The sequence below is a fragment of the Anomaloglossus baeobatrachus genome, chromosome 1 (genome assembly GCF_048569485.1).
Source record: "Anomaloglossus baeobatrachus isolate aAnoBae1 chromosome 1, aAnoBae1.hap1, whole genome shotgun sequence".
NCBI lineage: Eukaryota > Metazoa > Chordata > Amphibia > Anura > Aromobatidae > Anomaloglossus > Anomaloglossus baeobatrachus.
The window spans coordinates 719,237,766-719,252,466 of record NC_134353.1 but is presented as its reverse complement, the minus strand read 5'-3'; the positions used below and the strand labels follow the sequence as shown (position 1 = coordinate 719,252,466).

The window sequence follows — 14,701 nt, the reverse complement described above, 5'->3', positions numbered from 1 at the left end:
TTTTTTAACTCAAGCCTGTTCTCTATACCTTCTTTTCTTTCTTTATAGAGAAAGGTTATTTTTAAAGTTATTGTAAGTGATTCTTTTTACTCTTCCTTTTCAGTATATGTTTTTAAAGCTAGGACTATACAGAAACAGGCATGTGGTCATAGTAACAAAAAAAACCCCATAAACTCTCATGTGTGATTGACATGATTATAATGGGACTTTTATCATGTATTTATTTCAATAATTATGCAACACAGAATAGGTAATGAAATCACATCCTGTCACATCAGCCCTAGGTGAAACTGCCTAGGGCGACATTGATGGATGTGGCCCAATTAATGCATAAAAAAGAAAAAAATGCCTTTAGATTCTTTGTATCACCAATAGAGGACTAAGGGGCACTTTGCACACTACGACATCGCAGGTGCGATGTCGGTGGGGTCAAATTGAAAGTGACGCACATCCGGCGTTGCAGGCGATATCATAGTGTGTAAATCATTTATGATACGATTAACGAGCGCAAAAGCGTCGTAATCGTATCATTGGTGTAGCCTCAGTCATTTCCATGAATTTGGAAATACCGAGGTTACAATGTTGTTCCTCGATCCTGCGGCAGCACACATCGCTGTGTGTGAAGCCGCAGGAGTGAGGAACATCTCCTACCTGCGTCCTGCGGCTCACACCGGCTATGCGGAAGTAAGATGGTGGGCAGGATGTTTACGTCCCGCTCATCTCCATCCTTCCGCTTCTATTGGCCGCCTGCCATGTGACGTCGCTATGACGCCGCACGACCTGCCCCCTTAATAAGGAGGCGGTTCGCCGGCCAGAGCGACGTCGCAGGGCAGGTGAGTGCATGTGAAGCTGCCGTAGCGATAATGTTCGCTACGGCAGCTATCACCATGATATCGCAGCTGTGACGAGGGCGGGGACTATCGCGCACGGCATCGCAGCATCGGCTTGCGATGTCGTAGTGTGCAAAGTGCCCCTTAGTCCCAGAAAATGATAGTGCTCTAATTCACAGGATCTATTGTGGCTTCCCGGTAATGAAGGTAAATAAACCATTGTCTACTCTATAGCTTTCATGCTAGACAATTTTTATTGAATATGACTTGAAGAATTTAAGATTTACCCCAACAGTAATACTACCCACCACCTTCCTATTACCTACCTATAAATGGGCCCCACTTATCTGCCAAGAATAGTTGTTGGCACAAAACTTTTGCATGATAAGGCTAAGAGACACTTAAGCTGGTGTCACACATAGCGACAGCGACAACGACATCGCTGTTACGTCACCATTTTCTGTGACGTAACAGCGACCTTGTAAGTCGCTGTTATGATCGCTGCTTAGCTGTCAAACACAGCGACGCAGCAGCGATCATAACGTCGCTACATGTGCAGAGAGCAGGGAGCCGCGCACACTGCTTAGCGCTGGCTCCTTGCTCTCCTAGCTACAGTACACATCGGGTTAATTAACCCGATGTGTACTGCAGCTACATGTCACAGTGCAGAGAGCAGGGAGCCGCGCACACTGCTTAGCGCTGGCTCCTTGCTCTCCTAGCTACAGTACACATTGGGTTAATTAACCCGATGTGTACTGCAGCTACATGTGCACAGAGCAGGAGCCGGCACTAGCAGCAAGAGCGGCGGAGGCTGGTAACAAAGGTAAATATCGGGTAACCAGGGAAAGGTCTTCCATTGGTTACCCGATGTTTACTGTGGTTACAGCTTTCCGCAGCTGCCAGACGCCGGCTCCTGCTCCCTGCTCGCTTCATTTCGTCGCTCTCTCGCTGTCACACACAGCGATGTGTGCTTCACAGCGGGAGAGCGACGACGAAAAAATGAAGCAGGACATTCAGCAACGAGCAACGACCTCACAGCAAGGGCCAGCTCGTTGCTGGATGTCACACACAGCGACAGCGACGGGACGTCGCTGCAACGTCACAGAAAATGGTAACGTAGCAGCGACGTCGTTGTCGTCGTCGCTGTGTGTGACACCACCTTTAGACAATACCCTATACTCAAAGGAGAGCATGTGGGACTAAACTTCATGGTGTTCACTAAAAAGTGCATTGGCCCTTTCTGTCTCTCTATAGAAGTATCCCCCTGAGCTCATAAATTTAAGCTTCAAATCCTCCATATAACCTGAAGATAATTAACCCCATTACATTTAAAGGGGTTGTCCACTACTTTTACATTGATGACCTATCCTTAGGATAGATCATCAATGTCTGATCAGCTGGGGTCCAGCACCCAACATCCTGCTAATCAACTGTCTCCGGGTCTGGCGGCGGCAGCAGGGGGGCTGGTAATGCTCAGTTCCAGAGCTGCCGTCATCTGATAGAGGCCGTAGCTGGGTATTGCACATCTGAGAGGCCGCAGCTACTATCAGTTAATGGGGCAGTTTCGGAACTGAGCATTTCTGGCCGCCTACTGCCAACGATGGCGAAAACAGCTAATCTCCCGGGGTGCGGTGTGTCACACCCTGACCGATCACACATTAATGAGCTATCCTAAAGACAGGTCATCAATGTAAAAGTCTTTGGATAACCTCTTTAAGTCACTATCCCCTCCAGTTTTAAACCCCATCAAGCTGCATTACGTCATTATATCTGTGCCATGCTGCGTCACAATCATCCTTCTAGTTCTTATGACACTATTAATATCTTAAAAGGGAATTTTATCATCAGAATTTTTGCTACCTTATCTGAGAACAGCATGATGTAGGAGCAGGGACCCTCACTCCAGTGATGTATCACTTACTGGGCTGTTTGAACAGCAAGAAGTGCAATAAGTGACACTGCTGGAATCAGGGTCTCTTTCTCTATGTTATGCTGCTCTCAGCTGGGGGAGTAAAAACCTGGTGATTCCCTTTAACTAGTAAGTATTAATCTTTACTAATGCTTTATCTGGTATAAGCTTGTTTACTAGCTAAGTGTGGATATTGTACATTAATTGACTTGAATAATAAGCTACTAGAATAGGCTACACCAAGCCTTATATCAAGAGGCATCTGACTTCCCAGGCACGGATGGCTCTACAATTTATTGTTGTCTTGTCAGTGTTAATGTAAATCAATGTTATGTTCTATATTTGCAGCCTGACAGGACATTTTACTTTTCATTGTGAATTTTCCAGGAGTCATAATGGACAAGTTATAACAAATTAACAAATTTATATTATTAGACAGCGTAATGGAAAGCTTTTAAATAGATTTAATAGCACCTTTCATTCTGGCTAAATTAAAAGGGTAACACAATAGTGACAGATGGATGCTTTATAGTAACATTTAGAGATGCAGGACTAATGCTGATGAATACTCCCATGTTGTAGAATTTTAGATATGATTAAACAACCATGTAGAAGGCTGTAGATGTTCACTTACAACTATACATGCAATGCATTACTTATTTACAGGCATTCCCTACACATACATTATGCAGTCCCTTGAAACAGCCCGGCAGCGGGGGACGCAGAAAGTCAGACCCCTTCTGATCTAATATTAATGGCCTATACTAAGGCTAGGTCATCAGTTTCTAAGAACTAAAAGAACATTCCTGTACTTTATTCACATTGCAGGTACCAGTAATACCAGAACATTGGTAATAACTTTGGCATCAGTACTAATTAAATTTAATACAAGGGGATCCAAAAAAAAAGTGGTTATAAATACTCTATTGTGCATTGATTTTCTGCAATTTGTTATATGTAATTTAATAGTCAGTATTGCATACACCAATTCTGGATATATTTCCAAAAACTCATATATACTGATCAACAGGCATTGTAAAGCCAGAATAAACAAATGTAAAATAGTTTGTGAGTCTGAATAAATATTAGTAGTGTATAGAAGAAATCAGCTAAAGAAATGCCAATGTATTTGTGATGCCCTGGACTAGCCAGGTAGTCACAGATAGCCCCGCACAACACCAGTCCCACACAAGGTAACACCAACCAAACCACATAAACGCTAGTCACCTCCCTCAAAGCTTAAGGGACATACCAGGGGGGCGGAGCCAGGTGGTTGGCCACGCCCACCGAGGAGTTCAGAGGGCCTGAGGCAGGAAACAGTCAGTCAAGTTCAGTCAGTAAAGTTCAGTCAGAGAGTTGAGAGGAGTGGAGTGGAAGCAGGCCTGTGTAGCAGGTCTGCAGGAGACTGACAGGTGTGAGGGTCGTAGCCCGCACACCTTGATTAGGAGGCATATGGTAGCCTAGCCTGCAGGAACCGTGAAGACGGCTTGGTGGAGCCGTGGTGGACCGGGACAGGGTAGTGGCCCGCCGGTACCGACCTGGGGAACCGACTGGAAACTGGTCCACACAGGGGGGTACTCAGACCCTGAAACGAGGTCCAGAAGCCACTGGACTGAGTTAATTCACTGATTGAGGTCTGGACTATAGTTCCTTTCCCACCCAAGTCCCGACTGAAGACAACAGCCCACCAAGGGGGATAGAAAGCCACCACACAGGCAGGGAGATCCCATGGGCCAGCGTCTGCGGGCAAACGGGCTTTCCCGACATACATACAGCCGAGGAGCGGACTCCCGTCACTGAAGCGCAGGCAGTCTACACATACACTACACGGTGCAGGAGAAAGGCAAAGACCACCGAACCGGTTGGGGGACCAGACGCAGCCATCTGTGGGCACCGACCACCATCAAGTTTGTTTACCAGAGACTTGTGTGTGTCAATAACAGTGAGTACAACAGTGCCATCCGGCCGCGCACCGCCCTGCACCGCCCAGCTATCCCCAATGGGTCCTGGGGCCATCATCCCTGCCCACGGAGGGGTTAACATCTTGCTGCATACCCATCTACCCCATGTGCCCCGTAACCGCAGCGGTGGTGTCCACACCTTCACCACATCCCGTGGGTGGCGTCACAAACTCAAACACGGCTCCGGCCGTACACCTACCTACCACCCCCCCTACGTAGCGCCAGCATCCTTTCAGAGCGAAGTGACCCCGGGTCCGGAGGTGCTCGAGCCACCCTCCAACGAGCCCGGATCCAAGTGGCTTGGCTGCAGCCGAGCGCGGGGCGGTACATATTTTCTTGTAAATCAACATAAAGTATTTTCCTAGATCTGATTGAAGGTCACCATTGACTAAAATTAAGTAATTGCAATCTTCTCACTGATCCTTTCTGTACTGTGTAGTTTACAAGTCCAATGAATAAACAGACAATAAAGATTATTCACTCCTGGCCAAGTTACTTATTAAAATGTAAATGAATCATTGCACATTCATGTTCTATTATTACATTTAGTGATCTCCTCAGCTTCTGTTTTACCTTTTTCAGAGAACCTGTCACCAGGCTTCTGTATAAAAACTGTATCAACCATATTTCAGGTGTCTGGAATTCCTGCAACCTCTCCACAAGATCACAGCTATCCAGGCATACCTAAAAAAATGACTTTTATAATTGTTCCTTTGTATATGCTAATCGGTATCTCCGGACTGTGCTCGGCGCCTTCTCATTGACTCGATTTTAATAGGAACCTGTCACCACATTTTCCATATATAAATTTTAACTACCCCCTTTCAGACATCTAGAATAGTATTCCTGTAACCTCTTTATAAGATCACAGTTTCCCTAAGAAAATGCCTAATTGTTCCTCCCGATATGGTGACTAGCAACAAGCGGTCTGATGGCATCTCTAAACTGTGCTCAGCACCTCCTCTGTCCACACGATCACCTTCTCACCAGCCTTGATTGACATGGCTGACGTCATCCACACATCCTGTTGCACTTGTGTAGCCCTTGTTCTCTACTGACCACATCCAACAGCTGAACAGACTCTGTGGTTGACATAGGAGACATCATTCACATCAATCAAAGCTGAAGAGGAAGTGATTGTGGTGACAAGCAACGCACTGAGCACAGTCTACACGCATTCATCGAACTGCTTGATGCCAATTTAACGTATGAAGAGTAACAATTGTAGGAGAGCAGTGATCTTATGAAGAGGTTGTAGAAATCGTATTCTAGATATCTGAAAGGTTGCGGTTATGGATATAAGATAAATCAGATGACAGGTTCCCTTTAAAATTGATTTAATAAAGCTATTTTTTAGTGCCCAGAATATCAGTAGTAAGTAGCTGTCATCATCTGACTTCAGGGTAGCAAGGAACAAGGGGCTCCTATACTGTTCCTCATGCTAGGGGACTTTAGGCTATCCCTTTCCTCAGGGTTACCTCTAATGGTGGAGATGCCCGAGTCTCGAGCTTGGTATTCTCCTGACCAGAGCTAATCTGTCCCCCCCAGGGAGGAAAGGAGCAGGAGTGTGATGCAACACAGATTTAGACAGACAGGGAAAAAACAAGACTCAGACACACTACAAACTCACAGGAACAAACCGTAAGAAAATAAGGAAAAAAGCAAGAGAAATAAGGCAGCAAAAAAAGGACAAGAAGGGTTAACACCACAAAAGCTTATAGTGATGGGCTATTGTCAGCAGTGGGGTACCGCAGGGACCTGTGCTAGGACCGTTTCTTTTTAATTTCTTTATTAATGATCTTGTGGATGGGATAGATAGTAAAGTGTCAGTCTTTTCTGATGACACCAAACTATGTAGGATATTAAAAACTGACCTTGATTGTACAATATTACAAAATGATCTGGATAAGATGTCAGAATGTGCAGATACTTGGCAAATAAGATTTAATATTTATTAAATAAAAAGTAATGCACCTAGGACGGAGTAATCCTATAGCTGCGTATACATTAAATGGAAGTAAACTCGGGACTACAGAACAGGAGAAAGACTTGGGTATTCTCATTACAAATAAGCTGGGCAGCAGCACTCAATGTCAAGCAGCAGCTGCTAAAGCAAACAAGATTCTAGGGTGTACAAAGAGAGAGATTAGATCCCATGATCCCAACGTATTGTTACCCCTCTATAAATCACTTGTAAGGCCACATCTGGAATATGGGAACCAGTTTTGGGCTCCACATTTTAAAAAGCACATTCAGAAGTTAGAGTCAGTTCAAAGGCGGATAACTAGACTACTACAAGGAATGGAAGGCCTCCCATATGATGACAGGTTGAAAAAGTTAGATATGTTTAGCTTAGAAAAATACGTCTCATTTATATGTATAAATACATGTGTGGTCAATATAAAGGATTGGCACATGATTTATTCCTTCAAAAGACAATACTAAGGACCAGGAGGAATTCCCTGCGAGTGGAAGAAAAGCAAGTCTGGCAGCTAAATAGGAAAGGGTTCTTTACAGTTAGAGCAGTCAAACTGTGGAATGCCCTACCACAAGAGGTAGTAATGGCAGATACTATAACAGCTTTTAAAAAAAGGGCTGGATGATTTCCTCAGTACACACAACATTGTTGCTTATAAATGACTTAGGCTAAGTTCACATTTCCGCTAAAATCTATCAGTCACAATCCGCTGCTCTTGTAAACAACGGAATCCGTTTAGCGGATTCCGCTGCTCCCATAGACTTGTATGAGCGGCGGATTGTGACTGATGATGCTGCGTTGCACCCTCCGCCCGACTGATCAGTCGTGGAACGACTGACCGCCGGGCGGGAGGAACGCAGCATGTAACGTTTTTTGAGCAGCGAGATCCGTCGGATTTCGCTGCGCATGCTCTCTGGCTCCCTGCACACGTCACCAGCTTTGGTTGGTTACCCGATATTTACCCTGGTTACGGTGCAAGGAGCCAGCGCTAAGCGGTGTAGGCCCGTAACCAAGGTAAATATCGGGTAACCAAGGTAAACATCGGGTGCTTTGCTGTTACCCGATATTTAGGCTGGTTACGTGTGCAGGGAGGCCGACACTTCCCCGCTCGGCCCCGCCCCCTCCCGCACTCCGCACATGTATGTACACACACACACACACCTGTCCCCAGCCATGCAGACAAGCACTGCCACCCTCGTCTGGCCCCGCCCCCTGCTCGGCTCCGCCCCCTCCCGCACTTTGCATGTGCACACACATACATATATACATACATACATACATACATGCACATACACACACTCACTCACTCACACATACACTCACCTGTCCCCAGCCATGCAGACCGCAGCACTTCTACTGACATCCTCAGCGCCTGGCCCCGCCCCCCGCTCGGCTCCGCCCCCTCCCGCACTTTGCATGTGCACACACATACATATATACATACATACATGCACATACACACACTCACTCACACATACACTCATCTGTCCCCAGCCATGCAGACCGCAGCACTTCTACTGACATCCTCAGCGCCTGGCCCCGCCCCCCGCTCGGCTCCGCCCCCTCCCACACTTTGCATGTGCACACACATACATACATACATACATACATACATACATACATACATACATACATGCACATACACACACTCACTCACTCACAGATACACTCACCTGTCCCCAGCCATGCAGACCGCAGCACTTCCACTGACATCCTCAGCGCCTGGCCCCGCCCCCCGCTCGGCTCCGCCCCCTCCCACACTTTGCATGTGCACACACATACATACATACATACATACATACATACATACATACATGCACATACACACACTCACTCACTCACAGATACACTCACCTGTCCCCAGCCATGCAGACCGCAGCACTTCCACTGACATCCTCAGCGCCTGGCCCCGCCCCCCGCTCGGCTCTGCCCCAGAACTCCGCCCCCCGCACACAACGGAATCCGACAAAGAATTCTGTTCTTTGTCATCCGTTGTACAGCGTTGAACAGCGTATCAGTCACATGCGTCAAGCGACGCATGTGACTGATACAAATCAACGGAAATGTGAACTTAGCCTAAGTGACAAAATGTAGAACTGGTGGAGGAAGGTTGAACTAGATGGACCTAGGTCTTTTTTCAACCTAAGTAACTATGTATCTATGTAAATAAAGCACTGGTTAGATGGTAGAGTGGAATAATCTGTAGTTTCATTATATCCTGACGCTGCCATGACAGTCGGCGATGCTTGCAAAAACCTCTTTGTGACAGTAGCTGTGGCTGTGTAGAAGTGAGAACCATGACAGTAACATAATGACAATATATAGTATATGAAATGACAGGGTGAAGAAACAAAATCTGATTTTCCAAAGTTACCATTATTGGCTCCATATGTAGAATCTAAGTTCCACTTATAGTGCTTTTTAGCCTGTATTCAGTAAATGTATTTAGGAAACAGCAGCTCCTTCCATCACTACAATGACATACTACAGACATATGTCTAATTTTGTTAACTCTGCTGGGATGAGTGACTTTAGGGAATTGGATCTTCCTGCACGTGCTGTTTCCTTCAACCCAAATTGCGTCACTGATAAGGGGAACAATTGGTTAATAGATGAGAAAACAGCTGTAAATGTAGTTTCCTAATGTTGAATTTTTTATTTAAAATCCAGATATTATTTTATTTGTCCTTTTTTAAGTAGCATTTCTAGGTGCATTTCTTAACTCTGCAGCGATAAATAACAAGTCTAGATAACAAGTCTCAATAACCAGACATATACAGTGGGTGAAATACATATGAAACATAGCACCCATTTTCTAAGCAAATATATTTCTAAAGGTGCTATTGACAGGAATTTCTCACCAGTTGATGGTAACCCATCCATTCCACACAGTCAAAGAAATCAAACCATAGATGTCCATAAATTTAATGTGTAATAATGTGAGATGACACATTTATTATTGAACACATGAAAGAGAAGAGCAAAAAGCCATGGAAAGTCATGACACCAGCTAGAATCTATAAAAAAATTAGAAAGCAAACTTAGAGAAAAATAATATCAGCTGGTTCAACTGAGGGCCTATAAAAAGTGTACCACTACTAAATAATATCAGCTGGTTCAACTGATGGCCTATAAAAAAGTGTATCAATACTAAATGATATCAGTTTGTTCAACTGATGGCCTTTAAAAAAGTGTCTCATTACGAAGGGTACCACACAAGTAACACCTTATGATGGGTAAAACTGGTGAGCTGTTTCAAGACCTTTGCAACCTTATTGTTGCAAAATATACTGATGAAATTGGTTAAAGAACAATTTCTAAACTCCTGAAAGCTCCGGTGAGCACAGTTGGGGATATAAACTGGAAGTGGAAAGAATGTAATTTCATCATAAATTAGCTGCAGCCAGGTGCTCCCCACAAGATTTCAGACAGAGGAGTGAAAAGCATTATTAGAAGACTTTTCCAAGGGCCAATAACCACCTGTAGTGAGCTACAGAAAGACCTGGAATCAGCAGGTACAATTATTTAAAAGAAAACAATAAGTAATGCACTCAACCTCCATGACCTGTATGCACGCTCGCGACTCTACTGTTAAACAAAAAGCATGTTGAAGCTCGTTTAATGTTTGCTCAAGAACATTTAGACAATCCTGTGAAATACTAGGAGAATATAGTCTGGTCAGATGAGACCAAAATTGAACTCTTTGGATGCCATAATACACACCATGTTTGGCCAAAAGGCACTGCATATCACCCCAAAAACATCATATCAGCAGTGAAGTTTGTAGGTTGTAATATCATGGTGTGGGGCTATTTTTCAGCATTCAGCACTGGCAAACTTCATATAATTGAAGGAAGGAAGAATAGACAAGTGTACAGAGTCATTCTTGATAAAAATCTGCTGCAATCTACCAGGATGAAGAAGATGAAACGATGGTGATAATTTCAGCAATACAATGATCCTAAACACAGCCAAGGAAACTCTCAATTGGTTTCAGAGAAAGAAATTAAAGCTGCTAGAATGGCCCAGCCAATCACCTGACCTCAATCCTATAGAAAATGTATGGAAGAAACTAAAGCTCAGAGTTCCTAGAAGGAGCCCACGGAACCTTACAGATTCGAAGAGTGTTTGTGTGTAAGAATGGGCCAAAATCACACTACGCTATGCATTCGACTAGTTTCTCCATAGAGGAGGCATCTTGAAGCTGTCATCACCAACAAAGAATTTTGTAAGAAGTATTAAATAAATTTCAGTAAGTGAATTTGAAGCTTTTTCCCTGTGTCATTTCTTATTATTACACGTCACTATATTTATGGACATCCATGGTTTGGTTTCTTTGCCTGTGCGGATTAAATGGCTTATTACGGACCACTAGTAAGAAATTTATGTCTTAGCACATTTACACATCTATTCCCTTGAAAATTTGTGACGTGTTCAATACTTATGTCACCCGCTGTATATTCTGTGTAATATGTACAGAATTTATATAAGAAATATTTATTTTTCAGCGGCTTATAAAATGATTGTTAGGTGTGATAGTCTTTTAATTTTTCTTTCTCAATTATTTGCAGGACTGGTTGACTAGATTTGGCTATTTGCCTCCACCAGATCCAGTTACAGGACAGTTGCAGACGCAAGAGGAGTTATCGAAAGCAATCAAGGCAATGCAAGAGTTTGGTGGACTAAAACCAACTGGAATATTAGGTGAGATTAGTCTTTACAAGTATTACCCCACAGATAATGTCTCCATACACTCCATGTCACTTTATTTCAGAATTGTTTTCTACATGGTTACAATTAATTAGAAGTGGATCCATCCTCTATGAAGAACATACATGATTCCATTCCTAACTGCCTGGTCATAGCAGTATTTGAGATGATTTGTCCTCTACTGGTACAGCATGTCCTTCAGGCGCCCCCACAAAGATAAAATCAATAGGGACCCTGATGGAGACCATGGCAATTCAAAACTTTAATACCTGATCTGAGGCTAGCCTGAGCATAACATCAACCCCCTTACAGAAAATGTATCCCATAAGACAGTGAGATAAGATAGTCTGAGCTATGTCTTATGTTTGTGGTTGCATATTTTTGCAATAGTTATGATGGATCCTGGCCCTTTACGAAAGTGGCCGCCTAGCATAGAACACCTATCCAAATTTTTTAGTTATGCTATGTGAATTCCAATCCTTACATTTTCTGTTTAGCCTTATTACAGGCAATGCATGATATACAGTATATAATTGTGCACAATGTTGATGTTTTGCCTTAATTTGATTTATGTGAATGGTAGGTCTGTAGGCTGGGTAAGGTCACAGGTCACAGTACTGGCCCTGTTCTTAGTGTGCCTTGTTTTTATAAGAAGGCAGCTGGTGGGCCTCATGGTTATCAAGCATTAAAGGGATTTTACCTACATTACTACTTTTCCCCATTCCATAAGATATGGGAACCACTAGAGGTTCAACCACTGGGAACTCCATATTGAATGAAGTGGAGATGTGCAAGTTTGGCCTCCACGTCATTCATCGTCTATGCTGCCAAGCAATATATTCGGCTTTCTGCAGTGGTCACGTAGACAATTACGGGTATGGATCCCGACCCTGCTCCCCTCCACTTCATTTGCTGTGGATCGCTATTCTCAGTGTTCTCTCGATCGTTGGTGCTCCCTCAGTAATCTGGAATTTAACATGCAACTTTAAGAATACTTTTTTAACCAGTTAGTGAGTGTGTGACAGTAACACAGCCAGAGCGGTCCTGTCTGATTCCTGAGATTGGCTTGAACCCCACCAAAGAAGTCACCGTGAAATCCAATTCAGTGATTGTTGACCACTACCTTTGCCCAGACATCTTCTAGATTTCTTTTTGTAATAAAGTTTTTCATTTTATTTATGCTGGTGCTGGATTTTCTCGATTTTTATTTAGTCTTCACCTAGGAGCCGGACCAGGTTCCCGAGGTCCTCACCCTTCAATTATTCTCCAGGGAGCTGCTATTCTCTTCTCTGACATCTTCTAGGCTACTATGTGTGTTGGGCCTGCTGAAGGGGGTACTCCAATGTAGAGGTGACCATGGATCTTGCAAGCTGAAAAATTGTGGGCAAAATAGGCTCAGAGATTTTATGTAACTTTTTATGCAGTTTTGGAAACTAAACCTACAAGTGAATTAAAAAAAAAGAGGAAATGTAGAAACTTTGATATGTAATATACTTTACGATCCACTACTTACATTGGATACAAAAAGTGCACCAAAACAGCACATGTGAATGCATTGTTAGGAGACACTAAGAAAACCACTATTCAGAGGGTAATAAACAGTTTCATTCTTTCTCTGCTTAGAAGAGACATGGACATAATAAGAGCTAACTAATAGCTGCGCAAATCCTAATTGGGAGTAAAGATTCGGGAATTAGTAAGTAATTAACACGTGAGTATGTACTTTGTGAATGAGAATAGCTTCTATACTGAGTCTATCCCTGGCAATTTAATCTCCGCATAAGTAATAACTAAATCTGGAAGTGATTTACTACCTTATTAAAACCCCTTCCCAGAAATAATTTGCGTAAATAGGCACATAATTAAAAGCTTAAACAAGTAGCCATGTATCCATTTATGACAAATACTGGGACTAAATATTCTCAAAGGCACAGTGCTTGTTGATAGAAATATTTAAAGCATCTTCCCTCACCTAGTACAATCATGACCAAAAGCGTCGGCACCCTTGAAATTGTTCCAGAAAATGAAGTATTTCACCCAGAAAATTATTGAAATTACACGTTTTGTCAGACACATGTTTATATCATTTGTGTGTATTGGAACAACGCAAAACAAAAATGGAAGAAAAAGGCAAATTGGACATAATTTCACACAAAACCCCCAAAATACGCTGGACAAATTTGTTTTCAACTTTCCAAAATTATGGGTAATCAACTTTGTTTTAAGAATGTGATGCTCTTTCAAACTCACATGTGGCAAGTAACAGGTGTGGGCAGTATGAAAATCACACCTAAAACCAGATAAAAAGGGGAGAAGTTGATACATAATCAAGAAGTGTTCAACCCAAGGCACTGTACTTAATCTCCTTTGACATGGAGGGCAGAGAAAAATTGATGAAAGGTTGCAACATAGGATGGTCCGGATGGTGGACAAGCATTCCCAATAAAGTTTCAAAAATATTCAAGCTGTCCTGCAGATTCATGGTACATCATGTCGGCACAAACTATCCATCAACATTTGAATTAAATTAAACTCTATGGCAAGAGACCCAGGAGGACCACAGTGCTGACACAGAGAGATAAAAAAGCTAGAATGCGTGTTCCAAAATGTACGTGATTAAGCCAAAATCCTTCTAGGAAAGCATTTTGTGGACAGATGAGACCAAGATAGATCTTTGTGGGAAAGCACATCATTCTACTGTTTACCAAAAAGGGAATAAGGCCTACAAAGAAAAGAACACAGTACCTACAGTCAAATATGCTAGAGGTTCAAAGATGTTTGGGGTTGTTTTGCTGCCTCTGGCATTGGGTGTCTTGACTATGTGTGCAGGGCATCATGAAATCTGAAGGTTACCAAAGGATTTTCGGTCACTATATAGTACCTAGTGTTAGAAAGCTGTGTTTGAGTCCTAGGTCTTCCAGTAGAGCAATCAACCCAAATGTACTTCAAGAAGCCCCCAGAAATGGTTGGAAACAAAGCACTGGAGAGTTCTAAAGTGGCAGGAATGAGTCCAGATATGAATCCCACTAAACATCTGTGGAGAGATTTCAAAATTCCTGTTTGGAGAAGGAGACCTGGAGTAGTTTGAAAAACAGTCGTCCAAAATTACAGGTGAAAGGTGTAAGAAACTTGTTGATAGTTATAGGAATCAAATGAGTGCAGTTATGTACTCCTGAGGGTGTGCAACCAAATATTAAGGTGAGGGTGCCAACAATTTTGTCCGGCCCATTTTTGGAGTTTTGCATGGTATTATGTCCATTTTGCCTTTTTAATCTCTGTTTTTATTGTGTTGTTCCAATACACACAAAGGAAA

General features: G+C 43.1%; 1 protein-coding gene across 2 annotated transcripts in view; it reads left to right on the top strand.

Annotated features, from left to right (window-relative positions):
* The window catches only part of MMP17 (matrix metallopeptidase 17), a 266,942-nt gene that overhangs the window by 154,973 nt on the left and 97,268 nt on the right, over window positions 1-14,701 (top strand). For both annotated transcript variants that reach the window (XM_075341808.1, XM_075341807.1), the window contains exon 2: window positions 11,250-11,382. In XM_075341808.1, coding sequence (XP_075197923.1) covers window positions 11,250-11,382 — 133 coding nt within the window. The remainder of the gene's footprint in view (window positions 1-11,249; window positions 11,383-14,701) is intronic.